Source organism: Macrotis lagotis, chromosome 1, assembly GCF_037893015.1.
Source record: "Macrotis lagotis isolate mMagLag1 chromosome 1, bilby.v1.9.chrom.fasta, whole genome shotgun sequence".
NCBI classification, from domain to species: Eukaryota; Metazoa; Chordata; class Mammalia; order Peramelemorphia; family Peramelidae; genus Macrotis; species Macrotis lagotis.
Window position 1 is genome coordinate 632,679,674 of NC_133658.1, and position 26,666 is coordinate 632,706,339.

At 33.1% G+C, this 26,666-nt stretch overlaps 1 protein-coding gene across 7 annotated transcripts in view; it reads left to right on the forward strand.

Moving 5' to 3' along the window:
* KYNU (kynureninase) overlaps positions 1-26,666 on the forward strand; it is a 179,242-nt gene that overhangs the window by 49,736 nt on the left and 102,840 nt on the right. For 6 of the 7 annotated variants that reach the window (XM_074215085.1, XM_074215083.1, XM_074215087.1 and 3 more), the window contains one exon: positions 152-234. The exons of the other annotated variant lie outside the window; for it this stretch is intronic. In XM_074215085.1, coding sequence (XP_074071186.1) covers positions 152-234 — 83 coding nt within the window. The remainder of the gene's footprint in view (positions 1-151; positions 235-26,666) is intronic. 7 annotated transcript variants of the gene reach the window in all.

A 26,666-nucleotide genomic window follows, 5' to 3' on the forward strand; every position in this document is an offset into this window, starting at 1 on the left:
AGAATTTTGAAGCGTTGTTGCTTAAGGATATTTTTTTCATAATTACAAAGAAGTGTAAAGACTAGTTTGGAAATCTGTCAATTTCTGATGCTTGAAATATTTCCCAAAACAAAGAGCTCAGGTGTTTTTATATATATCTTTTCCATTTCAGGGGAAGTTACGGTCATGAAGTAGGAAAACGTCCTTGGATTACAGGAGATGAATGCATTGTACACCTTATGAATAACATTGTAGGTCAGTGTAAATAGCAATAACTTTTATATTTAAAAAGAATATAAATGATTTATTCTGTAACTTAAACATCAATTGTAGAGCAATAGAGTTTGTTGGAGTACTAATGTTTCTGTATGTTCCTTAGTGCAATTTTAATTATGCTATTCATAACAACAAAGGTTGGTGAAATGTAATATTATTTGCCTAACATTAGGTAAAGATTTTAACTGTATATATATATATATAAACTGATATAAACTGTCTAATCTAGCTTATTAAAAAGGAAACAAACAAACAAAAAAAAAAAGAAAGTATCCTGTATGCTAGCTCTTCCCTAATTAGTTTTCCTTATCTTTTTAAAGGGGGGATGGGGGAGAACAGCATACTTTTATAAATTTCTGTTCTCCCCTATCCCCCCTTTAAAAAGATAAGGAAAACTAATTAGGGAAGAGCTAGTAGTAGCTTTTGTGTTTTTGATAGCTCCTAGCATATAGCATAATATCTTATTTTTTAAAAATTTATCTTTCAATTGCATCTATTACTATGTGATGTGATGAAAGCACATATATCCATTGAAAAACAGTACTGTCTTTTCCACATTTGTTGTTTTCCTCTCTACATGATCAGTCAGATCTGTGCCTCCTGGTCAGCAATTTATGGTTCTATTAGATCCAATTAATTAAAATTAATTATAGATTTTATGCATACTACATGTGCTTATTAGGTGCTTAATACATATGAATTGATTGATGCAGTTCTTAGCACTTTTTCAAACTCTAATTCTATTTTTCTATGACCTTATGACTGCCTTTAGAAGGACAATGAAAAGTCTGAGAAATAAAGATCTCCCTTGAAATGGGTTATTTCTTTTATTTTTCATTATTTTCTCCTTACAATCTGCTCAGTTCATTACCTTAAATTCAACTAGTTAGATTCAACTATTGTGAGTTATTACCACATTTTTTCTCTAGCCCCTATTCATAATTCTATATTATCAATATCATTTCCAATTGGAGTTCTATTGTTATCTCAACTTCTACAAATAAAGAATTGGATTTAGCATCTTCCTGTGATGGCATTTTCTGGCATCCAGATCCTCTATCTACATTTCTTCCCTTTATCAACAGCTTTTTATTTATTTATTTATTTTTAATTTTTTGCTAGGCAGTGAGGTTTTGCCCAAGGTCACACAGCTAGGTAATTATAAAGTGTCTGAGGCTGAATTTGAACTCAGGTCTTCCTGACTCCAGGGATAATGCTCTATCCATTGTATCATCTAGCTTCCCCCCAGTAGGCATTCTTTCTTGTAGGTATCTACAACACCTACCCCAATTACTGTTTTATATGATAGTATATCATGGTATAATGGATAGAGGGCTGTCAAGGATATAAGAAGCACTGAATTAATATTAATTCTTCCTCTGCTATATGCTATTCATGAGACCACAGACAAGTCACTTTACCTCTCATTATGAAGTTCAGAGACTACACTCTTAACACTGTAAAGTTGTAGATCTTTTACTAATCTGCATATTTCTATATTAATAAAATCATTGATCCAGATCCCATCCTCTAAATCTCAAAAAAAAATAAAATACTTACTTTAGAATGTTTTAAGATTTATCAACTAATTTGATAGTCAAGAAATAATGAAACATGATTTACTTGTTTCATTTTGATATGCTTGTCTTGGCTAGTGACAGAAATTCATAGCTAATATAATTTGAACACATATTACATAATTTTTGGATATACACATATATGATATACACATATACTAAAATTTGTGCTATTTCCCTTACACATTTGAATTTATGTTGTATCTTCCTTGAATCTTCCTCAGTATTGCTTCTATCTTTTTTCATTCTCCACTGCAACCATGCTAGTAGAACAACCATATTACAATATGACTTACAAAGTTTTGGTGATTCTTTTTATTTGTTATTCATATAAAAGTCATTGCTTAAGATACAAGCTTACATTAAACCCTTCCTTGTAACAAATAAAAGCCAGTAAAATTGCAAAAAACCACCATGCCTGTTCTTAATAGTTACTAGACTTTCATACACCTGTAGTTCTTTATCTTTTATTAAGAAGATATATATATATATATGCATATATATATATATATATATATATATATATTTATATTAGGATTTTGCAAGGCAAATGGGGTTAAGTGGCTTGCCCAAGGCCACACAACTAGGCAATTATTATTATTACGTGTCTGAGACTGGATTTGAACCCAGGTACTCCTGACTCCAAGGCCAGTGCTTTATCCACTACGCCACCTAGCCGCCCCAAGAGTAATATATTTTCAACAGAATTTAGTGGGACCATGCATGATTTGTTACAATAGCATTCTAACTGGTTTTTCTATATCCAGCATTTCCACATTTCTTTCTCTGCTACGACCAGAGTAGAATGTGAAAAGTAATTCCTATTATAATGTCACTGACTTATTCAGACATCTTCAGTATATCTTCATCCATAAACCACAAAATCCACACTCTTTAGCTTGACATTCAAGGCTTTCTATTATCTAATTTTGATCTACCTTTCCAAAATTAAATATTCAGGGATATTTCAAGTTCAACATGATCTACTATGAACTCTCTCAAAATAATCAGTCATATTACCAAATAACAACTTTATTGAGCTAGAAAAAATAGTAACAAAATTCCAACTGAAGCAACAAAAGAGCAAGAATAGCAAGGGAATTGATGAAAACAAAATATAAAGGAAGACGACTTAGCATTACTAGATCTAAAACTATACTATAAAGCAGCAATCATCAAAACTGCCTAGAATAATAGATATAGAGTAATAGAAATAGAGTAATAGATCAGTGGACTGGGATAGGTTCAAAGGAAACTGAAGTAAAGGACTAACTACATCAATCTACTATTGGACAAACCCAAAGACATAAACTTCTGAGATAAGAACTCACTATTAGACAAAAATTGTTGGGAAAACTAGAAAGTAGTATGGAAAATACTTGGGATATACCCACATCTCATATCCTAAACCAAAATAAGGACAAAAATGGATTTAGATTAAGACATAAAGGATGACACCATAGCTAAATTAATAGATCAAGAAATATTTTTTTCAGATCTATGAAAAGGAGACAAATTTATCACCAAACAGTAATTGGAGAACATTATAAAATTTAAAATGAATGATTTTGACTATATTAAATTAAAAAATTGTTACACAAATAAAATCAGTTTTGCATAATTAAAACCAAAGCAGAAAACTGGGAAATAATCTTTACAATGAGGAATTCTGAAAAAGTTCTCATTTCTAAAGATACAGAGAATTACATCAAATTCATAAGGTAACAGTCTTTCTCCAATTGATAAAAGGTCAAAGGATATGAACAAATAATTTTCAAATGAATAAATTAAAGCTATATATAATCATATAAAAATGTTCCAAATCATTATTGTTTAGAGAAATGCAAATTAAAACAATTAAGCATCACCTCACACCTTTCAGATTGGCCAAAATGAGAAACAGGGAAAATGATCAATGATGGGGAAATTGTGGGAAGATTAGGACACTGAAGCATTGCTGGTGGAGTTAAGAAAGGATCCAACCATTCTGGAGAGCAATATGGAACTATGCCCAAAGAGCAATAAAACTGTTCATAACCTTTGACCCAGCAATATCAATTCTGCATCTATATCCAGAAGTAATTATAAAAAATGGAAGAAAGGCCTATATATTCCAAAATATTTGTAGTAACTCGTTCTGTACTGGGAAAAAATGGAAATTGTGGGGATGCCATCAACTGGGGAATGCCTAAACAAGTTATGGTACATGAATACTATGGAATATCGGATTTTTTTAAGAAACCATACATGGTCAGACTCCAGATAATCAGGGAACGAATTATGGAATCTGATGCTGAGAGAAGAGAGCAGAACAAAGAGAACAATGTACACATTAACAATGACATTGTGAGATGATCAATTTTTTTTATGGGAAAAATGCATATTTGTTTCAACATAATTGGTTTTCCTTATAATCCTAAGTATTGTGAGATAGATTATCGATTACTGAGAGATTAGTTTACTGATTAATTATTGAGTTTTTTTAAATTAATTTTTATTAAAGATATTATTTGAGTTTTACAATTTTCCCCGCAATTTTACTTCCCTCCCCCCACCCCTCCCACAGAAAGCAATCTGTCAGTCTTTACTTTGTTTCCATGTTGTACCTTGATCCAAATTGGGTGTGATGACAAAGAAATCATGTCCTTAGAGAAGAGACAAGAATTCTAAGAGGTAACAAGATCAGACAATAAGATATGTTTTTATTTCTAAATTAAAGGGAATAGTCCTTGAACTTTGTTCAAACTCCACAGCTCCTTAACTGGATACAGATGGCACTCTCCTTTGCAGACAGACCAAAATTGCCCCCTATTGTAGCACTGATGGAAGGAGCAAGTCCTTCAAGTTTGATCATCAGTCCCATGTTGCTGTTAGGGTATACAGTGTTTTTCTGGTTCTGCTCATTTCACTCAGCATCAGTTCATGCAAATCCCTCCAGGCTTCCCTGAAATCCTGTTGCTCCTGGTTTCTAATAGTATTACATGACATACATGTACCACAGTTTGCTAAGACATTCCCCATTGGAAGGACATTTACTTGATTTCCAATTCTTTGCCACCACAAACAGGGCTGCTATAAATATTTTTGTACAAGTAATGTTTTTACCCTTTTTCTTCATCCCTTCAGGATATAGACTCACTAGTGTCAAAGGGCATGCACATTTTTGTTGCCCTTTGGGCATAGTTCCAAATAGCTCTCCAGAAAGGTTGGATGAGTTCACAGCTCCACCAACAGTGAAATAGTGTCCCAGATTTCCCATATCCCTTCCAGCAATGATCATTATACTTTCTGGTCATATTGGCCAATCTGAGAGGTGTGAGGTGGTACCTCAGAGAAGCTTTAATTTGCATTGTTCTAATAATTAATGATTTAGAGCATTTGTTCATATGGCTATGGATTGCTTTGATCTCCTCATCTGTAAATTGCCTTTGCATATCCTTTGACCATTTGTCAACTGGGGAATGGTTTTTTTGTTTTAAAAATATGACTCAGTTCTCTGTATATTTTAGAAATGAGTCCTTTGTCAGAAGCATTAGTTGTAAAGATTGTTACCCAATTTACTATATTTCTTTTGATCTTGGTTACAGTGGTTTTATCTGTGCAAAAGCTTTTTAATTGAATGTAATCAAAATCATCTAATTGGTTTTTGGTGATGTTCTCCAACTCTTCCTTAGTCATAAACTGCTCCCCTTTCCATAGTTCTGACAGGTAAACTAGTCCTTGATCTTCTAATTTGCTTATAGTATTGTTTTTTATGTCTAAGTCCTGTAACCATTTGGATCTTATCTTGGTAAAGGGTGTGAGGTGTTGGTCTAATGTAAGTTTCTTCCATACTAACTTCCAAGTATCCCAGCAGTTTTTATCAAAGAGGGAGTTTTTATCCCAATGGCTGGACTCTTTGGGTTTATTGAACAGCAGATTACTATAATCATCTCCTGCTTTCACACATAGTCTATTCTACTCTATTTCTTAGCCAATACCAAACAGTTTTGATGACTGATGCTTTATAATATAATTTTAGATCAGGTAGAGCTAAGCCACCTTCTTTTCCACTTTTTTTCATTAAGATCCTGGCAATTCAGGACTTTTTATTTCTCCATATGAATTTACTTACAATTTTTTCTAACTTGTTAAAGTAATTTTTGGCAATTTTGATTGGTAGGGCACTAAACAGATAGTTTTGTTTTGGTAGATTTGTCATTTTTATCATATTAGCCTTACCTACTCATGAGCAGTTGATATTTGCCCAGTTTTTTAAATTTGGTTTAATTTGTATGAGAAGTGTTTTATAATTGTTTTCAAAAAAAGATGCTGATTCTATCTTGGCAAATAGACTTCCAAGTATTTTATATTTTCTGAGGTTACTTTGAATGGGATTTCTCTTTCTAGCTCGTCCTGCTGTATCTTCCTCGACATATAGAGATAAGTTGAGGATTTATGAGGGTTTATTTTATAACCTGCAACTTTGCTAAAATTTCTAATTGTTTCCAGTAGTTTTTTGGATGATTTCTTGGGATTCTCTAGGTAGACCATCATATCATCTGCAAAGAGTGAGAGCTTTGTCTCTTACTTCCCAATTCTAAGTCCTTCAGTTTCTTTTTCTTCTCTAATTGCTGACAGCTAACATTTCTAATACAATATTGAATAATAGTGGTGATAATGGGCACCCTTGTTTCACCCCTGATCTTATTGGGAATGCCTCTAGCCCCTCCCCATCGAGTATAATGCTTGTTGATGGTTTCAGATAGATACTGCTAATTATTTTAAAGAACAGTCCATTTACTCCTACACTCTAGTGTTTTTAATAGGAATGGATGCTGTATTTTGTGAAAAGCTTTTTCAGCATCTATTGATATGATCATATGATTTCTGATAGATTTGTTGTTGATATAATTGAGTATACTAACAGTTTTCCTAATATTGAACCAACTCTGCATTCCCAGAATAAATCCTACTTGATCATAATGTATTATCCTGGTGATAACTTGTTGTAATTATTTTGCTAAGATTTTATTTAAGATTTTTGCATCTATATTCATCAGGGAAATAGGTATGTAATTTTCTTTTTCTGTTTTAACTCTTCCTGGTTTAGGTAACAGCACCATATTGGTTTCATAGAAAGAGTTGGGCAGAATTCCATCTCTCCCTATTTTTCCAAAGAGTTTATATAGAATTTGAACCAATTGTTCCTTAAATATTTGGTAGAATTCACTTGTGACTCCATCTGGCCCTGGAGATTTTTATTTAGGGAGACCAATAATGGCTTCTTGAATTTCTTTTTCTGAGATAGGGTTGTTTAGGTATTTAATCTCTTCTTCATTTTACCTGGGCAACTTATATTTTTGTAAATATTCATCCATTTCACTTAGATTATCAAATTTATTGGCATAGAGTTGGGCAAAATAATTTCAAATTATTACCTTAATTTCCTCCTCATTAGTGGTGAGTTCACCTTTTTCATTTATGATACTAGCAATTTGGTTTTCTTCTTCCTTTTTTTAATCAAATTGATCAGAGATTTATCAATCTTATAGGTTTTTTCATAATACCAACTTTTGGTTTTATTTATTAATTCAATTGTTTTTTCTTTTGATTTTATTAATTTTTTCCTTTAATTGTTAGAATTTCTAATTTGGTATTTAATTGGGGATTTTTGATTTGTTTTTTCTGTAATTTTTTTAGTTGCATGTTTAGTTCATTGATTTCCTCTTTCTCCAACTTATTCATGTAACCATTTAGAGCTATAATATATCCCCTGAGAGTCACTTTGAATGAATCCCATAGGTTTTGGGCTGTTGTTTCATTAATTATCATTATCTAGGATAAAAATGGTTAATTTTTTCTATAATTTGTTTTTTGGTTGACTCATTTTTTAAAATGAGGTTATTTAGTTTCCAATATGTTCTGGGTCTATCTCTTCTTGGCCCAGTATTGCATATGATTTTTATTGCATTGTGATCTGAGAAAGATGTATTCACTATTTCTGCCTTTCTGCAGTTGATCATTAGGTTTTTATGTCCTAGTACATGGACAATTTTTGTATAAGTTCCATGTACTGCAGAGAAAAAGGTATATTCCTTTCTATCCCCATTCAGTTTCCTCCATAAGTCTACCATATCTAATTTTTCTAACAATCTATTTACCTCCTTAACTTCTTTCTTGTTTATTTTATGATTTGATTTATCTAGATCTCAGAGTAGGAGCTTGAGGTCTCCCACTAGTAGAGTTTTGGGGTCTATGTCTTCCTGTAGTTCTTTGAGCTTCTCCTCGAATTTGGGTGGTGTCCCACTGGGTGTATATATATATATATATATATATATATATATATATATATATTCAGTATTGAAATGATTTTATTGTTTATGGTACCTTTTAGAAGGATAAAGTTCCCTTCCTTATCTCTTTTAACACTATTTTTGCTGCTGCTTTGTCTGAGATAAGGATTGCTACCCCTGCTTTTTTTACTTCAGCTGAAGCAAAATATATTTTGCTCCAACATTTTACTTTTACTCTATATGTGTATCTGTGCTTCAAATGAGTTTCTTGTAAGCAGCATATGGTAGGATTCTGATTTTTAATCCACTCTACTATTTGCTTAAGTTTTAAGGGAAAGTTCATCCCATTCACATTCAAGGTTATGATTACTAATTCTTTTTTTAATGTTTTTTTTGCAAGGCAAATTGGGTTAAGTGGCTTGCACCAAGACCACACAGCTAGGTAGTTATTAAGTGTCGGAGACTGGATTTGAACCCAGGTACTCCTGACTCCAAGGCTGGTGCTTTATCAACTATGCCACCTAGCTGCCCCATGATTACTAATTCTTTATTGCTCTCCATGCTATCTTCCCTCTGTTTGTATTTTCCCCCTTCCCCCCCTTATTCATATTCCCCAGTATTTTGTTTCTGTATGCCACCCCCTTCAGTGTGTTTGCCCTCCTATATCACCTGCCCCCCTTTCTTTCCCCTTTCCCCTTTTCCCTTTTTTCCCTTTTGTTTTTTCCCCCTTTTTCCCCTTTTAATACTTGAAAGGTGGGATGTTTTATAAGTTAACTTAGTATGTGTAGGTTGACTTTAAGCCAAATCTAATGAGAAAAAGATTCAGGTGTTTCTCATCTGCTCCCTTCTTCCCCTTTATTACCATTACCATTACCATTTGTACCTCTTAGTGTAATGAGATTTACCCCATTCATTCCTCTCCCTCCTCCAGTATCTTTCCTGTCCCCCTTTTTAAGGAGGTAGTTTTTTTAGATCATTCTATCTATGTCATAGAAAATTCTGAGTGTCTATCCCTTCTAGTTCAGTATATTCTATCAAATAGAGTCAAAATTCCTGAGAGTTATTAGATTCTTTCTCCCAAGTGGAGTTACAGCCAGTTACATGCCATTAGATGGCAGTCTCATGGATAGGTCATGAATGTCCATCATTTCTGGCTAGGTATATTCTCTCTGTTAGAGTTCCAATTCTCAAGATTTATGAGAATCTTCCCCCCGCCCCCCTCCCCATGCTGGGATATGGCCAGTTTCAACTTACTGGATAGCATTTTTTTTCCTTTTACCTCCACCTCCCTTATTTTTTTAACTTTTCATGTGTCTCTTGAACAGTGTGTTTGATGTCCAAATTTTCCGCTTAGCTCTGGTCTTTTCATCAGAAATTTTTGGAATTCTTCCATTTTGTTAAAGTTCCATCTTGTCCCCTGGAAGAGAAGGCTCAGCTTTGTGGTATAGTGGATTCTTGGCTTCATTCCTAGCTCCCTTGCTCTTTGAAATTTCTAGTTCCAGACCCTTCAGTCCCTTAATGTTGATGCAAAACCTGTGGCTCCTTGATATTTAAATTGTTTCTTTCTGGCTGCTTGCAGCATTTTCTCTTTTATCTGATAGTTCTGGAGTTTGGCCACAACATTCCTTGGTGTTTTCATTTTAGATTTTTTTCTGGTGTGGATCAATGTACTCTCTTAATAACTACTTTGCCCTCTGATTCCATGATATTAGGACAGTTTTCCATCACTAGATCCGGTCATATTAAGTCCAGGCTTTTTTTCTCTTCAATGTTTTCAGGAAGTCCTATAATTTTCAGGTTGCCCCTCGATCTAGTCTCAAGGTCGGTGGTTTTGTTTATGAGCTATTTTACATTTCTTCTATTTTTTCTCTTTTTTGATTTTGTTTAACTGACTCTTGCTGTCTCATGGAGTCATTAGTTTCTGTAGACTCCATTCCTTTTTTGGGGGGAGGAGTTTTCTTCATTAACCTTTTGCAACTCCTTTTCCAGTTGGTCAATTCTACTTTTGAAAGAGCTTGCCATTTGAGCAATTGTGGTTTTGAGAGAATTATTTTCTTTTTTGCATTTGCCCAATTGAGGATCTGAGAGAATTATTCTCATTTTGTATTTGTCCATTTGATGAACTGAGAGATTTATTCTCCTTTTGTATTTGTCCAATTGTACTTTCTAAGGTTTTGTTTTCTTGTTGCAAGGTATTGTTTCTCTCAAATTTTTAAGCTCCTTCCTTATTTCCTCAAGGAAGTCTTTCTGTGCTGGAGACCAGATCATATTCTCCTCAGAGGCTCCAAGTCTTTCTGACTTAGGGTCTATCCCTTCCAAGAATTTTTCTATGAATAGGCCTTTCCACTGACCCTTCTTCCTTTTGCTATGACCTGAGTTGGGGAGGGGCTGGTTCACAGGGGCTTGGGATTGCTAAAGGCTTTACTCACTGGGTGCAGTTTCTCTGTCTGGCCAGTAGGAGGTGTTGTTTGCTTTCTCTGGAGTGTCTGTGACCTTGATTGAGGCCTTCTCCCTTTGCTTGAAGGGAGGAGTTGGAGCTATTGAATTCTTTTGCCTTCAATCAATGGTGGGCTTTACCCTGGCCTGAGGTCATTCCTCAGCTGGGCTTGTTCTTCTGCTCACACACCTGGGCCTGAGGCAGAATTAGTTTGCATTTGTTTGTTTGGGAGGAGGTCTGAGTTGTAATGGGACTCTGAGTTCCTCAGACCAAAGGAGCCCAGTGATGGCCTTTGCAGCTTTCCTGCTCTGGAACTCTGCCCCCCCCACCCCACAGCCCTGTCCTCAAGGTCCAGGAGGACACTACCAACACCATTGCCTCTGCTCCCTAGTTGACTCAAGCCCCTGCCATCTAGCCCCACCGCTCATCCAGCAGGAAACTTTCTCAGACCCTCAGACTCAGTGTTCCAATTCAGCTGATAATCTAGCTGATTGGGGCTGATCCTCTCTTTGAGCCAGGACTCACCCACCCAAATTTGGCCAAAGTTGCTCCTGGAGACAAATCCTGAGGTAAATGTTCTTTCTCCTGGTTTTTCTTTCTGGGTTTTGTGGCTCAGATTTCTTTTGAGAGGTTTGTTTCATGTGATAGATGGGGAAGAGATCAGAAGACTTTAGGGCTGTGCCTGTCTTCTCTCTGCCATCTTGGCCAGAAGTCTGAGATGATCAATCTTAATGGAAGCAGCTCCTAACTCTCTGAACTACTGAACTTGCTTTGGACAATGTTATCCCCATTGAGAGGAAGAAAAACAAAACAGAATAACAAAAACAAAAAAATTAACCCTTCAGAATATGATGAAAACTTTACAAAAATTATCTCTTATGTATCTCTTTCCTTTAATCCTAATTCCTCATACCAAAAATGACTAATATATAAACATGCTTATCCAAAAATATGTTTGTGTAATGCTAACCTGACTGTTCACCACTGAGGGGATGGTGGTGGGAAGTGAGGGTGGAAGGAAATTTAATAACTTGAAAATATATATGTGCATATGGCTGAAAATTAATTAATTAATTAAAAAATAACAAGTCATGCTTCCCTCTGTCACAACTCAGATCAAGCCACATCATTTCTATGAGATCTTTATAGCAGTCCATTTTTTTTGGAATTTCTGTAACATATATAGTCTTCAACATTTATAAGTATTAATAAGTTTACTATTTTGTATCCCTCTTTTTATTTCTTTGTATTTATAGAACTTAACATGCTAATTGGCAAAAGTAGCAGGTCTTTAAAACCAAAAACACCTTTTTTCCATTATTTCTCCCCCTTTGCTAGTTCTTTTAATATTTTTATTTTAAAATTTTTAAAATTATTTTCATATATTTGTACATGTATATTTCCAAGTTGCAGTATTTCCCTCCACCCTCCCTTTCCACTCCCTCCCCTCTGTAGAGAAGAATCAGGTCAGCATTTTATAAACATATTTTGTTAAGCATTTTTACAAATTAGTAATTTTTGACATAAGGAATTAGGACATCAGCTTCAGAAGAGGTGTTTTTTTTTCCATGTGTGTTTTGTTTTATTTTGTTTTACTTCCTCTGGTTGGGGATAATATAGTCCATAACCAGTCAAATGCAGTTGTTCTAGCTCTCTGGTCTATCAAGAGGAGTTATTCATCTCATAATGTTGCTGATGTTTTCTTCATTCTACTCCCTTCACTGACATCAGTCCATACTTCTCTAGAGTCTCATCATTTATGGTTTCTTATAGAACAATAGTATTCCATAGTATTCATGTACCATAATTTGTTCAGCTATTCTCCAACTGATGGGCATCCTCTCAATTTCCAATTCTTTGCCACTACAAAAAGCGCTGCTATGAGTATTTTGGAACATGTAGGACTTTTCCCATTTTTTACAATTTCTTCTGGATGTAGACCTAGAATTGGAATTGTTGAATGAAAGGGTCTGAGCAGTTTTATTGCTTTTGGGGCATAGGGTCCATATTGCTCTCATTCATAATTCCAACATGTCCCAATTCTCCCACAACCTCTCTAACATTGATCATCTTCCCTTTTTCTCATCTGGGTTAATCTATTAGGTGTGAGATTATACCTCATTGTTGTTTTAATTTGCATTTCTCTAATTGACAGTGATTGGGAGCATTTTTCATATGATTACATATATATATATATATTTAATTTCTTCATTTGAAAACTGTTATTTATCAGTGACTTGTGGAATTGAGGAATGACTTATAATCTTATAAATTTGATGCAATTCTTTATATATTTTAGAAATAAGACCTTTAGCAGAACTCCTGGTTGTGAAGATTGTTTCCCAGCTTTCTACTTTCCTTCCAATGTTGGCAGCATTGATTTTATTAGTGCAAAACCTTTTTTTAAATTTAATATAGTCAAAAACATTAATTTTTATGTTTATAATGTGCTCTAATTCTTATTTGGTCATAAATTTATTCCTTTTACAATTCAGATAGAGTATTTTTTTGGTCTATTAATTTATCTCTGGTATTACTCTTTATGTCTAAATCCTATACTCTTTATACTTTTTTATTTTGGTAAAGAGTATGAGATGTGTATTTATGCCTAGTTTTTTCCATACTATTTTCCAGTTTTCCCAAAAATTTTTGTCAAATAGTGAGTCTTATCTCAGAGGCTGATGTCTTGAGGTTTGTCAAATGGGAGATTGCTTTTGTCATTTACTGCAGTTTCTTTTGAACTTATCCTACTCCACTGATCTATTAATTTATTTCTTAAACAGTACCAGGCAGTTTTGATGACTACTGCTTTAAAGTATAACTTTTGATCTGGTAAATCTAGGCCACCTTCATTTACATTATTTTCCTTCAGTTCCCTTGCTATTCTTGCTCTTTTATTGTTCCAGATGAATTTTGTTACTATTTTTTCTAGCTTGGTAAAGTAGTTATTTGGTAGGTTGATTGGTATGGAACTGAATAAGTGGCTTAATTTGGGTAGAATTGTCATTTTTATTATATTAGATCGACCTAACCATGAGCATTTAACATTTTCACCATTATTTAGATCTGACTGTATTTGGGTGAGGGATGCTTTATAATTGTGTTCATATAACTTCTGGGTTTGTCATGGGAGGTAGATTCCCAAGGATTTAATGTTGTCTGTAATTATTTTAAATGGAATTTCTCTTTCTATCTCTTGTTCTTGGTCTTTGTTGCTCAACTTGGTCTGGTGTTGTTCATAGAAATGCTGTTAAGTTATGTAGTTTTATTTTAGATCCTGCTACTTTGTTGAATTTATGAATTGTTTCAAGGAATTTTTTAGAAGATTTTCTTGGGTTCTCTAGGTATACCATCATATCATCTGTAAAGAGTTAATGTTTTGCTTCCTCATTGCCTATTGTGATTCCTTCAATTTCTTTTTCTTCTCTTTCTCCTATTCCTAGCATTTCTAATATTAAATTGAATGTGAATGGTGATAATGGGGATCCTTATTTCACCCCTCAATTTATTGGAAATGCTCTGAGTTTGTTTCCATTAAATGTATTCGTTGATAGGTATTAGGTACTATTTATTAATTTAAGGAAAACTCCATTTATTCCTAAACCTTCTAGTTTTTTTTAATAGCAATGGAGGTTGTATTTTTTAAAGGCTTTTTCAGCGTCTATTGAGATAATCCTATGATTTCTGTTGGTTTTGCAATTGATATGTTTCATTATGTTTAGTGTTTTCCTAATGTCAAACCACCCCTTCCTGTCTGGTATAACTTCAACCTAATCATGGTGTATTATCCTGCTAATAACTTGCTGTAGTCTCATTGCTAAAATTTTATTTAAAATTTTTGCCTCAAATTAGCGAAATTTGTCTATAATGTTCTTGTTTTGGTTCTTCCTCATTTAAGTATCAGTACCATGTTGGTTTCATAAAAGGAGTTTGGCAGAACTCCTTCCTCTCCTATTTTTAAATAGTTTATGTAGAATAGGAACAATTGTTCCTTAAATATTTGGTAGAATTCACTTTTAAATCCATCTGGACCTGGAGACTTTTTTCTTATAGAGTTTATTGATGGTTTCTTCAATTTCTTTTTGGAATGGGTTTATTTTAGTTATTTATTTCATCTTTTGTTAATCTGGCAGTTTGTATCCTTGTAAATATTCATCCATTCCACTCAAGTTATCCAGGGTGTTGACATACAGTTTGGCAAAGTAGCTCCAAATTGTCTCTTTAGCTTCATTCTCATTGGCACCAATAACTCTTGAATGAACTTTATAAGCTTTGACTTAGAAACTAAACCCACAAGTCAATTTTATCCAACTAATTCTTGAATGAGAATCACTTCTATAGAAGAAAAGTGATAATATTTTCTTTTCAGAAAGACCTTCAGTGAGGGGAATATTACAATTTCCCAAGGCAATATATGAATTTTGGGGATAGCTCTAATTCTTATGAAGTATTTACTTATTTCATTCTAAAATTTGTCTTTGTGTAGCTTTTACACACTTCCTAAACATCATCCCTTTTTCCTTAGTTAAGTTTTCTCCAGGATAAACATCCCAATTCACCTAATCCTGATAAGTCATGGGCTCTTTACCATCCTGATTATCTTTCTTCAGTTGTTTTCTAGGGTTTTTTTTTGTGCTATTTTATTGTCTTTCTAAAAATGTTTGTTTCTAAAGATATTTAACTTTTTAATATTCTTCTCTCAGAAATTAACACAGATATCGCTGTTTAGGGTAGAGTACAGTGGTACTGTCCCCTGTTTATTCCTGGACATGATACTTTTCTTAATGTACCATATTCCCTCATGTATAAGATGCAACCTTTTTTAAAAAATTGGAGTAAAAAAACTGGGAGTGTTTCATACAGTAGCTGTAGATTTTTTCCCTTGCATTTCCCACTTTTTCATGCTGGTTGTCTTTGCACTTATTGTTTTGTATCTATCACTATCTTCTGCCCAGAGCAACTCAGAAACGATTTTTGCACAGTGCTGAATTCAAGTTAAACGTGATCCAGTTTGCAAAAGTGAATGGAAATAATTGTATTGAACATAAATCTGATCCTCCTCCAACTGAGAAAACAATCTGAGACTGGCTATGGGAAGAAGAAACCCTCCTGGAAAACACCCCAGCAGAAGAGACTATGAGAGACAAGTAAGCTAAATGGATTCAAAGGGAATTGAAGATATGGATTGAATAGCAAAGGGCAAGTGGAATCTTTGTGTCCACAAAGATGATTCTGTAAGGTGCAAGACAAATTGCTGATGAAAAAGAAACTACTTATTTCAAAGGAGACACAATTGGTGGATCAAGCTCATGAAATGGAATGGACTGAGCATGTGTGCAAGCACCAGAGTTGTCCAAAAGATGCCTGAAAGCTATGAATTTCATGATGACTAAAACTTGAGTTCAATAACTTTAAGTAATACATTTTTTTCCCAAATTTCAGACCCTAAAATTAAGATGCTTCTTATACATGGAGATATATGGTAGTCAAAGCTTGCATTAGCTTTCTTGCATTAGCTACTTTGCCACCCTGTATCATGTTGTTGATTCATGGTGATTTTCTGTCCACTAAAATTACCAGTTTTGTTTTTTCAGGTAAATTATTAAGTAGTTAAACCTTTTCCCCTTTTATATCTATGAAACTGATTTCTAAAAGTCAAGGGTAAGACCATATATGTTTACTCATATTGAATTTCATCATCTTTTTTTTTTGTTTGTTTTTCTGTTTTTGTTTTTGGTGGGGTTTTTTTCTGTTTTCTCAGTCTCCTTTAGAAACCTGAATCTTTTTTCCATAGTATTAGCTATTACTTCTAGTTTTGTGTCTACTGCAAATGTGATGAGCATGATTTCTATACTTTTATACCAATTGTTGGACCTCACAAGACCAAGAAAAATTCTTAGGTCCCTTCAATAGAGATAAGCCAATAACTAACCATTAATGATTACTCTTGGGTTTTCACCACTCAATTTTGAATGAATAAACATACTTATTTATCAGCTTTCCACTATCTTGCTTGAAATATTATTCAGTAAGCACTTTCTTCACAATCCTTATTAAACAGTTATAGAGAATTATATAAGTTAAAAAATGTGACATATAATAGCATTTTAGTTTTAGCACCCAGGAATAGTTTATTCAGAATGATTAAGATGAACTTTTTTCTCTGATAGAGACAATTAGCATCATAATAATCCTGGATTAGATATGCATTTGCATAAAATATGGGTTTAATACTGCTGACACTGCTGTCTTAATATTGACTGATTATTTAGGAGTCATTTTCATTGCAGGCTATTGTGAAAAAATAGAAATGAATTTGAAAACATTTATGAAATATTCTTACCTAAGATTATGAATTTTTTCAGTTTCTGCAATAACTAAAGACAAGAGAACAACTGGGTTTCCTTTATTTTTATGTTTAACATCAAATCATAAACTCAATTTTAATGCTATTACTTTTGGTTTATTATTTATCATTCTATAGAGAAAGAACAATGTTCACAGCCATATCAGAAAAAATAGCAAGTGGATATTGTGCTGTAAGATTTATGCATAAAGGCACTAAAACCTGAAGCAGATTTCCTTTTTCCATTTAAAAGTTTATAGCTCTATAGCAACTTGCTTATTAAATAGCATTTTATTGTTAAATGTTACAGTATTAAATATATATCATATATAAAGTCAAGGACAGTAAAAAAAAGAGTTTCTTTATCATGCCCAAACCTAGGAATATAACTGAAAAATTGGAGTTTACTGTCTAGCATTGTAGGGCTCACCTTGAGATGGAATGACAAACTGGTATTTTCACCACTTCACTACTCACAGTATATTCCTATTAAATCAAGATATTACAAATTGGTGATGTTTTTGTCTACGTGCATAATTCAGACATTAGTATGAAGAAGTAGAGAATTAGCCTCATATAGTCAACAAAAGGGTCAGGGATATTTTCCCTAAACTTTTTTTTTCATCATCTATAAAATGGGATAGTTAAAGTAGTTATCTCACAAGGATTTGTGAATCCTAAATGAGATAACATCTATTCAAAGCTTTGCAGATTCTGAATAAATAAAATTGATAACTTTGATCTAAGATCTTCATGTAGGGGACTCCTAGTTGGTATAAATTTCACAGACACTTATCATCTACTATTTTTTTTAATCAATCAATCAATCAACATTTATTGAGCACTTACTATGTGCCAAATAGAATGCATAGGTACTAAGCATATGAATACAAATACAAAGAATATTGCATTCCCATATTCCAAGAAGCTTCATTCTTTTTAAAAAATTATTTATTTTCACCCATTTGTAGATGTATATTTCCAGTTTATAAAGTTTCCCTCAACCATACCTTCCCCTCAGTTGGGAACAGTCAGGTTAGCATATTTATATGTGTGTGTGTGTATATATATATTTTGTTAAACATATTTACAAATCAGTAAATTTTGACATATGGAATTAGGATTAAGGGAAAGAGATACATGAGATAATTCTTATGAAGTGTTCATCAGATTCTGTAGGGGTGGTTTTTTTTTCTGTCTGTTTTGTTTTGTTTTTCTTCCTCTGGTTGGGAAATAATATGGTCCATAATCTGCCAAATATAGTTGTCCTAGCTCTCTGGACTACCAAGAGGGATTGTATCCATCAAGGTTCTTATCTCATAATGTTGATATGTAAATTGGCTTGGCTTTACTCCCTTCACTCATCATCAGATCCCATGAGTCATTCTATGCTTCTTTAGAGTGCAACCATTTATTGTTTCTTATAGAACAATAATATTCCATGGTATTCATGTACTATAACCTGTTTTGCCATTTCCCCAATTAGATGGGCATCCCCTCAATTTCCAATTCTTTTCCACTACAAAAAGAGCTGCTATGAATATTTTGTAACATGTAAGACTTTTCCTATTTTTTATCATTTCCTCTGGATATAGACCTAGAATTGGAATTGCTGGGTCAAAGGTATGAACAGTTTTGTTGGTCCTTGGTCATAGCTCCCTATTGCTCTCCAGAAAGGTTGGATCCATTCACAACTCCACCAGCAATGCTTTGATGTCCCAATCCTCCCATAACCTCTCCAATATTGATCATGCTCCCTTTTTCTCATCTGCACTAATCTAATAGGTGTGAGATGATACCTCATTGTTGTTTTAATTTGCATTTTTCTAATCAATAGTGATTTGGAGCATTTTTCATAAGCTTATACATATATATGTATAATGTATACATTATATATATATAGCTTTGCTTTCTTCCTTTGATAACTATTTATATACTTTGTCCTTTTATCAATTGGGGAATGACTTGTAATCTTATAAATTTGATGCAATTCTCTATATATTTTAGAAATGAAACTTTATCAGAACTCCTGCTTATGAATATTGTTTCCCAGCTTTCTGCTTTTCTTCTAATTTTGACAGCATTGATTGTATTAGCACAAAATAACATAGTCAAAGCATTCATTTTTCAGTTTAAAATGTGCTCAAATTCTTGTTTGGTCATAAATTTATCCCTTTTCCATAGAACAGATAGATAGAGTATATTTCAGGCCATTAATTTATCTATGGTATTGCTCTTTATGTCTAAATTCTGAATCCATTTTGACCTTATTTTGGTACAGGGTGTGAGATGTGGATCTATGCCTAGTTTTTGCCATGCTATTTTCCAGTTTTCCCAACAATTTTTGTCAAATAGTGAGTTCTTATCCCAGAGGCTGATGTCTTTGACTTTGTCAAATAGTAGATTGCTCTTGTCATTTATTGCAGTTTCTTTTGAACCTAACCTAATTCATTGATCTATTAATTTATTTCTTAACCAGTACCAGGCAGTTTTCATGACTGCTGCTTTAAAGCATAGCTTTAGATCTGGTGGAGCTAGGCCACCTTCCTTTACATTTTTTTTTCATCAGTTCCCTTGCTGTTCTTGTTCTTTTGTTTTTCCAGATGAATATTGTTACTATTTTTTTTCTAGCTTGGTAAAGTAATTATATGGTAGTTTGGTATGGCACTGAATAGGTGGTTTAATTTGGGTGGAATTGTTGTTGTTGTTATTATATTAGTTTGACCTAACCATAAGAATTTAACATTTTTTCAAATTATTTAGAACTGACTTTTTTTTGGATGAGCAGAGCTTTATAATTGTGTTTATATAATTTCTGGGTTTGTCTTGGGAGGTAGATTCCCAAGTAGTTAATGTTGTCTGCTTTTATTTTAAATGGAATTTCTCTTTCTGTCTCTTGATCTTTGTTATTCAACTTTGTTCTTGTTCTTAGAAATGCTGTTAATTTATGTGGGTTTATTTTATTTCCTGCTACTTTGATGAATTTATTAATTGTGTTAAGGAGTTTTTCAGATCATTTTCATCAGGTTCTATAGGTACAGCAACATATCATCTGCAAAGAGTGAAAGTTTTGCTTCCTCTTTGCCTATTCTGATTTTTTCATTTTCTTTTTCTTCTCTTATTGCCACTTCTAGTGTTTCTAATACTATATTGAACAGTCATGGTAATAGTGGGCATTCTTGTTTCATCCCTGAATTTATTGGAAATTCTCTGAGTTTATTTCCATTAAATATATTTGTTGATGGTTTCAGATAGGTATTATTTATTATTTTAAGAAAAACTCCATTTATTCCTAAACTTTCTTGTGTTTTCAATAGGAATGAATGTTGTATTTTATTAAAGTCTTTTTTCAGCATCTACAGAGATAATCATATGATTTCTGTTGGTTTTTTCTATTGATATGTTTAATTATGTTGAGTGTTTTCCTAAGGTTGAACCACCTCTGCCTGCCTGATATAAATTCAACCTGATCATGATGTATTTTCCTGGTAATAACTTGCTCTAGTATCATTGCTAAAATTTTATTTAAGATTTTTGCATCAATATTCATTAGGGAGATTGATCTATAATTTTCTTTGTCTGTTCTGCTTCTTTCTGGTTTAGGTATCAGCACCATTTGGTGTCCTAAAAGGAGTTTGGTAGAACTCCTTCATTTCCTATTTTTTTTAATTGGTTTATGTGGAATAGCAATTAACTGTTCCTTAATTGCTTGGTAGAATTTACTTATAAATCAATCTGGACCTGGAGAACTTTACTTGGAAGTTTATTGATGGTTTCTTTAATTTCTTTTTTTTTTTGAAATTAGGTTATTTAAGCAATTTATTTACTCTTCTGTTAATCTGGGAATTTTGTATTTTTGTAAATATTCATCCATTTCACTCAAGGTGGCATACAATTTGGCAAAGGAGTTCCGAATTATCTCGTTAATTTCCTCTTCATTAGTGGATAGTTCACCCTTTTCATTTTTGATACTGGTTATTTAGTTATCATCTCTTTCTCCTTTTAAATCAGATTAACAAGAGGTTTTTCTATTTTATTGGCTTTATCATAAAGTCAACTCTTAGATTTATTTATGTGATACATGAATTTTGCTTTCTATTTTATTAATTTTTCCCTTGATTATCAGAATTTCTAGTTTGGTATTCAATTCATGATGTTTAATTTGTTCTTTTTCTAGCATTTTTACTTGCACATCCAATTCTCTATTTTTTCATATAGGCAGTTAGAGACATAAAGTTCCCCCTCAAAACTGCCTTGACTGCAGCTCATAATTTTGGTATAATGTCTCATTATTATCATTTTCTTTGATGTAATTATTTATTAATTCTATTATTTGCTGTTTGATCCACCCTTTAATATTGTTGATTAGTTTCCAATTAATTTTTGATTTCTCTTTCCCTGACCCTTTGATACATGTAATTTTTATTGCATCATGATCTGAGAAGTGTGCCTTTATTATTTCTGCCTTTTTGCATTTGATTTTAAGGTTTTTCTGCCCTAGTACATGGTCAATGTTGGTGAAGGTGCCATACGCTGCCAAAAAAAGTGTATTCTCTTATGTCCCCAATGTTTTCTCCAGCGGTCTATCATATCTAAGTTTTTTAAGATTTCATTCACCTTCTTAACTTCCTTCTTATTTATTTTGTTGTTAGATCTATCTAGTTCTGAGAAAAGGAGGTTGAGGTCTTCCATTATTAAAGTTTTGTTGTCTATTTTTCCTTGTTATTCACTCAATTTTTCCTCTAGGAATCTGGAAGCTATTCCACTAGGTGCATATATGTTTAGTAATGATATAGTGTCATTTCCAATTGTGCTTTTTAAGATGTAGTTTCCTTCCTTATCTATTTTTTATTAAGTTTAATTTTGGCTTTTACTTTGTCTGAGATTAGAATCACTAACCCAGATTTTTTTTTTTTACTTCAGCTGAGGCATAATATCTTTTGCTTCAACCTTTTACCTTTACCTTGCATGTATCTTTCTGTTTCATATATGTTTCTTGTAAACAACACATGGTAGCATTCTGGTTTTTAATCCATTCTGCTGTTCTTTTCCATTTTATGGGACAGGTCATCCCATTCCCATTTACAGTTAATATTACTAATTCTGTTTTTCCTCTATGATATCTTTCTTCATTTATATTTATCTTTCCTTTTCCCTTTTCCTCCTCACCAAAATTTTAGCACCTTTCCCCTTTGTTTATCTTTTAAAAATTTAAATTTCGGTTTATTTTCACACACATATATATATATTTTCTTCTTTTTTATCAGTCCCCTCTTCCATTATCTTTCCCTTCCTCATTCCCCCCTTTCCCTCTAGATTAAGTTAAATTTTTGGGGTGGCTAGGTGGCGCAGTAGATAAAGCACCGGGCCCTGGAGTCAGGAGTACCTGGGTTCAAATCCAGTCTCAGACACTTAATAATTACCTAGCTGTGTGGCCTTGGGCAAGCCACTTAACCCCATTTGCCTTGCCAAAAAAAAAAAAACTAAAAAAAAATTTTTAAACCCAAGTGGGCATGGATCTTATTTCCTCACTTGGCTAAATCTATGGAATAGAATTTACACAGCATTCACATTGTCCCTTCTTTTCCCTCTAAAATTATAAATCTTTGTGCCTCTTCCCTTGGTCCTCTAATATTATTAGTTAAGTATCATCAATCACAGTTCTTGATTACTCGATAAGCTCCTATTATTTTCAAGATATCACAAATTGTTTACTTGATTGTTTGATAAGCAACTTGCATCAAATTATAATTGTAATCATTTTTTTAACCTTACCCCCTTTTCAAGTATCTTTCAAGTTCACACAGTTCTTTTCACTAACGGAAGCATACTTCAATGTCATATTTCTTGAACTATTTGTGCCCCTCACCCCTGGCCTATTTTCTTTACTGCTTTGCCTCCCCAGCTCCCATTGAAGGTATTTAACACATTGTTAATTGAACCAATGCCCTTTGTCTGTCCCAGTTTACCCTACCCCCCCCACCCCCAAGGTACTTAACCCCTTGTTAAGTGAAACATTCTGATCTAATTAACTGAAACATTCTGATCTAAGTAACTGAAAGTATCTTGAAGATTTCTAAGTCCTGGGATGCTCTGGAGGTCTCACTGAGAATTTTAGTGAGATTGTAAGTAATAGAGACATTGTCTCAGGTCCTAGCAGCTTGTGATACTCTCATTCAACAAGTACTTAGCACCTTGTGATTAAATCCATTCAAGGAATAATGAGGCACTTAAATTGAAGTTAACACTCCTGCTTTTTTCATGGCTTTTTATCTCAAACAAAGTAATGTGATCTTGGACTTCTTCAATTGGGAAACAAGAACCAATTAAACCTATATACCTTAGGTTCATTCTCTTCAATTATATTCTACCCTCTAATTATCCTTAGAGAAGTAAGGTTCTAATCAGTTAAAATTGTTATATCTTCCCTTTAGTGACCAACATTTGTTTAAAACAGTTTTGTTTTTTCATTCCCCTTTTTCATTTACCTTTTATTAATGTAATTATTCAGAGGTGTATTTTACAATTGAATTTTCTGTTCAGTTTTGGTCTTTGTGTCAAGAAATTCTTGAAGTCCTGTATTTCATTGAATATCCATCTTTTTCTGTGACAGTATACGCTGAATTTTGCAGGGTAGTACATTCTGGGTTGTAATCCCAGGTCCTTAGTTATCTGAAATATGTTATTCCAGATCTTCCGATCCTTCTTGTGTTAATCTGATTGTGTTTTCTTTGTATTTAAATTGTTTTCTTTTTGCTGTTTGCAATATTCTCCTTTTTATTTGAAGCTTATGAAATGTGACTATTACCAGCCTTGGAGTTTTTATCCTGGGATATTTTTCTGGAGGTATTCTGTGGATTCTTTCTATTGTTATAATGTTATCTTGTTCTAGCAGATTGGGGCAGTTTTCCCTTACAATTTCCTGCATGATATTTTCCAGGTTCTTCTGTTGGTCCAGGATTTCTGGTAGTGCAATGATTTGTAGATTGTCTTTTCTAGATCTGTTTTCCAGGTCATTCATTTTCCCTAGAAAGTACATTACATTTTCTTCAATTTTTTCAACCTTTTTATTTTGTTTGATGGAATCTTGTAGTCTTGTAGATTCATTGGTTTCTAACTGTTCAATCTTAGTTTTTAGGATTTTATTTTCTTCAGTTACCTTTTGTGTTTCCTTTATAAAGGTGTTTAATTCTCTAGTCAACTTTTCACAGTTTTCCTGCAGGATGTTCATTTCTTTTTTCCATTTTTCTTATTCTTCTCTTCTTTGGTTTTTAAATTCTTTTTTAAGCTCTTCAGTGAGATTTTCTATTTGAGTTTAATTTATAGACTGTTTTGATACTTCTCCTGTGAGTCATATTTCATAGTTTTCCTCTTCAGACATGGCATTGCTGTCATCTTTATCTGTGAAATATTTTCCTACAGTGCATGCTCTTTTAGCTTTTTTGTTTATCTTTGTTGTTTTAGTTCTGCTCCTTTGGTGTATGAAGTATAGCTCTTAAGCTTTTATTTTTCTGAAGCTGGGGTCTGATCTCTGGTATGTTGTTGGTCAAGATGCTGCCTATGCAGTCTAGGCCTTGCCTTTGCAGAGCCACCCCCCCACACACACACACACACCAAAACTGACTTAACAGAGGATTGTTCCCAACCCAGTCCAGTCTTTTATCACAGTACTCTCAAATTTCAGACTTTGTTTGGGGTTGTGATTCTCCCTGTTGCTTTTCTATATAGTTGCTGGGACCTCTGTTATTATAAAGCTGTCAGGACCTGGATTACACTGTGGCTAAAAGTCTCTTGCTAGCTGACTTTCCCTGATCTGCTACCTCATGGACTTTTCTTCCCCTTTTCTCCCAAAGAGAAAAGACCTTCACTGATGATCCTCCATGATGTCTGCAGTTGAAAACTTCTTTGAATCTTCTCCTCCTATTGGTGAAATCTGTAGTATGAATGTCAGAATAGACGCTTCATGTGTCTTTGGTAGGGAAAGGCTCTGAGAGCTTGTTAGCTTCTTGCCACCATCTTGGCTGTGCCCTAGAAATCCTATCATCTACTCTTATGTACCATAGAGTCATTGAGTTACTCAAAATTCTGAGAGGTTAAATAATAACATAGGTAGTATGTCTCATATGAAAAATAAAATTCAGATATAGGATTTGGGAATTTTATTGTTCTCAGTGACATGAACCAAAGTTGTAATACAAAGAAGACAGACTTTATTTTGCCTTTGAGAGTATAATCTTTGTATATTGTTATAGGATGATTAAATTGGAAAAATTAATTCCTTTAATGCAGTTTGGCCTACATATTTCAAAAATCGACTTTTGAAATGATAGAATCATGAATATAGAACCAAATGGAATATTAGAAATCATTCAATTTAATACCTCTTTATTTTTTATAAGATGAAACTGAAACCAGAGAATTAAGTGACTTATCCAATTTTCCACAGGAAGAGCATTTAAATACAAGTCTCTTCAAACTCAGTACTTTCTGTATTAAATCACAATGTTCTGAGGAAGTTTGATGCACTTTAGCATAAGCATTTATTGAACAATGAAATGAAAACTTTTGATAAATTTTTTTCTCAAATTTAGGTTTAACATCTCTCATTTCCAAATTTTCATATGAATTGGTATACTCTTAAAAATAAAAGGAAGAGAATGGATTATACTTTGTTTTCTCAGTTTGTGGGAATTTTTTTTACATGCTATTTCTGATTTTGTGTGTGTATGTGTGCTGTATATAGTAGATGGAACAACATGAGAAGATTCAATTGTCCCCACTCATGATAGATTTTCTTCATAAATCCAAGAGGAATGGATAAGTAAATACAAATTCTGCTACATTATAAACTTTCTTAATGAGTCATGGTATCTAATGTTATTTTAAATGACAAGCCTTTTTATGATATTTGAGCTGAAGGACACTGTTGAAATGGTATACTCCAATCATTTTGTTGATTGAACAAATGCTATGACTTGCCCAAAAGCACAGAGCTAGTGAGTAATAATGAGATGAAACACTATCAGTTTCTTTTGAGACTAAGTTCAGAACATTTTTGATGGAAATATACAATTTTTTCCTTGTTAATACATTTGGTACCATAGAAGATGGAAAGATATGTTCATCTTTGATATTTTCCTGTCCATAAAGAGAGTATAATCTACTTTTGAAGATAAGAATCTGAGAGAAATAAATTTAACATAATTTAGGATTAAATCTATGATACAGTCATGATTACATGTATTATATTAATCTTCCCATAAATATGGAAACTCAAGAACAAGTATCATAAAATTGATGAAGATTAATTTCAAAGTAAAATGGGAATATATAAAAATTACATAGCTATGGATATATATATATATATATGTCATTTTTTGAAGTGGCAAAAAAAAGGTCATAGAGTGCTCAGGATAACAGTTTTTAGACAGTAAATAATGTTTAATAGTTACTAATGTCCGGACAAAATGGCTAACAATCTTTTATTACTAGAGGAAGTGAACCAGATACATGATAAAACATTCTTGCTATAACTGAAATGAAAAAGCATAAAAAAGATGAGGCTTGCTGGAAAGGATAGTTTGTTTATCTTCTTGGAGATAAGATATAAGATTAACAGATTTGGCATAAAGGATTCCATTGTCCATAGAGAATTAGAAATATAATTTCATTGGACACTTGGCAGTATAGTGAATATGGAGTTACAAGACTTGTAAGCAGATTCTAACTCTGTGTCCTTGATTATCCTGTTTGAAACACCATTTTCTTAACTGTAG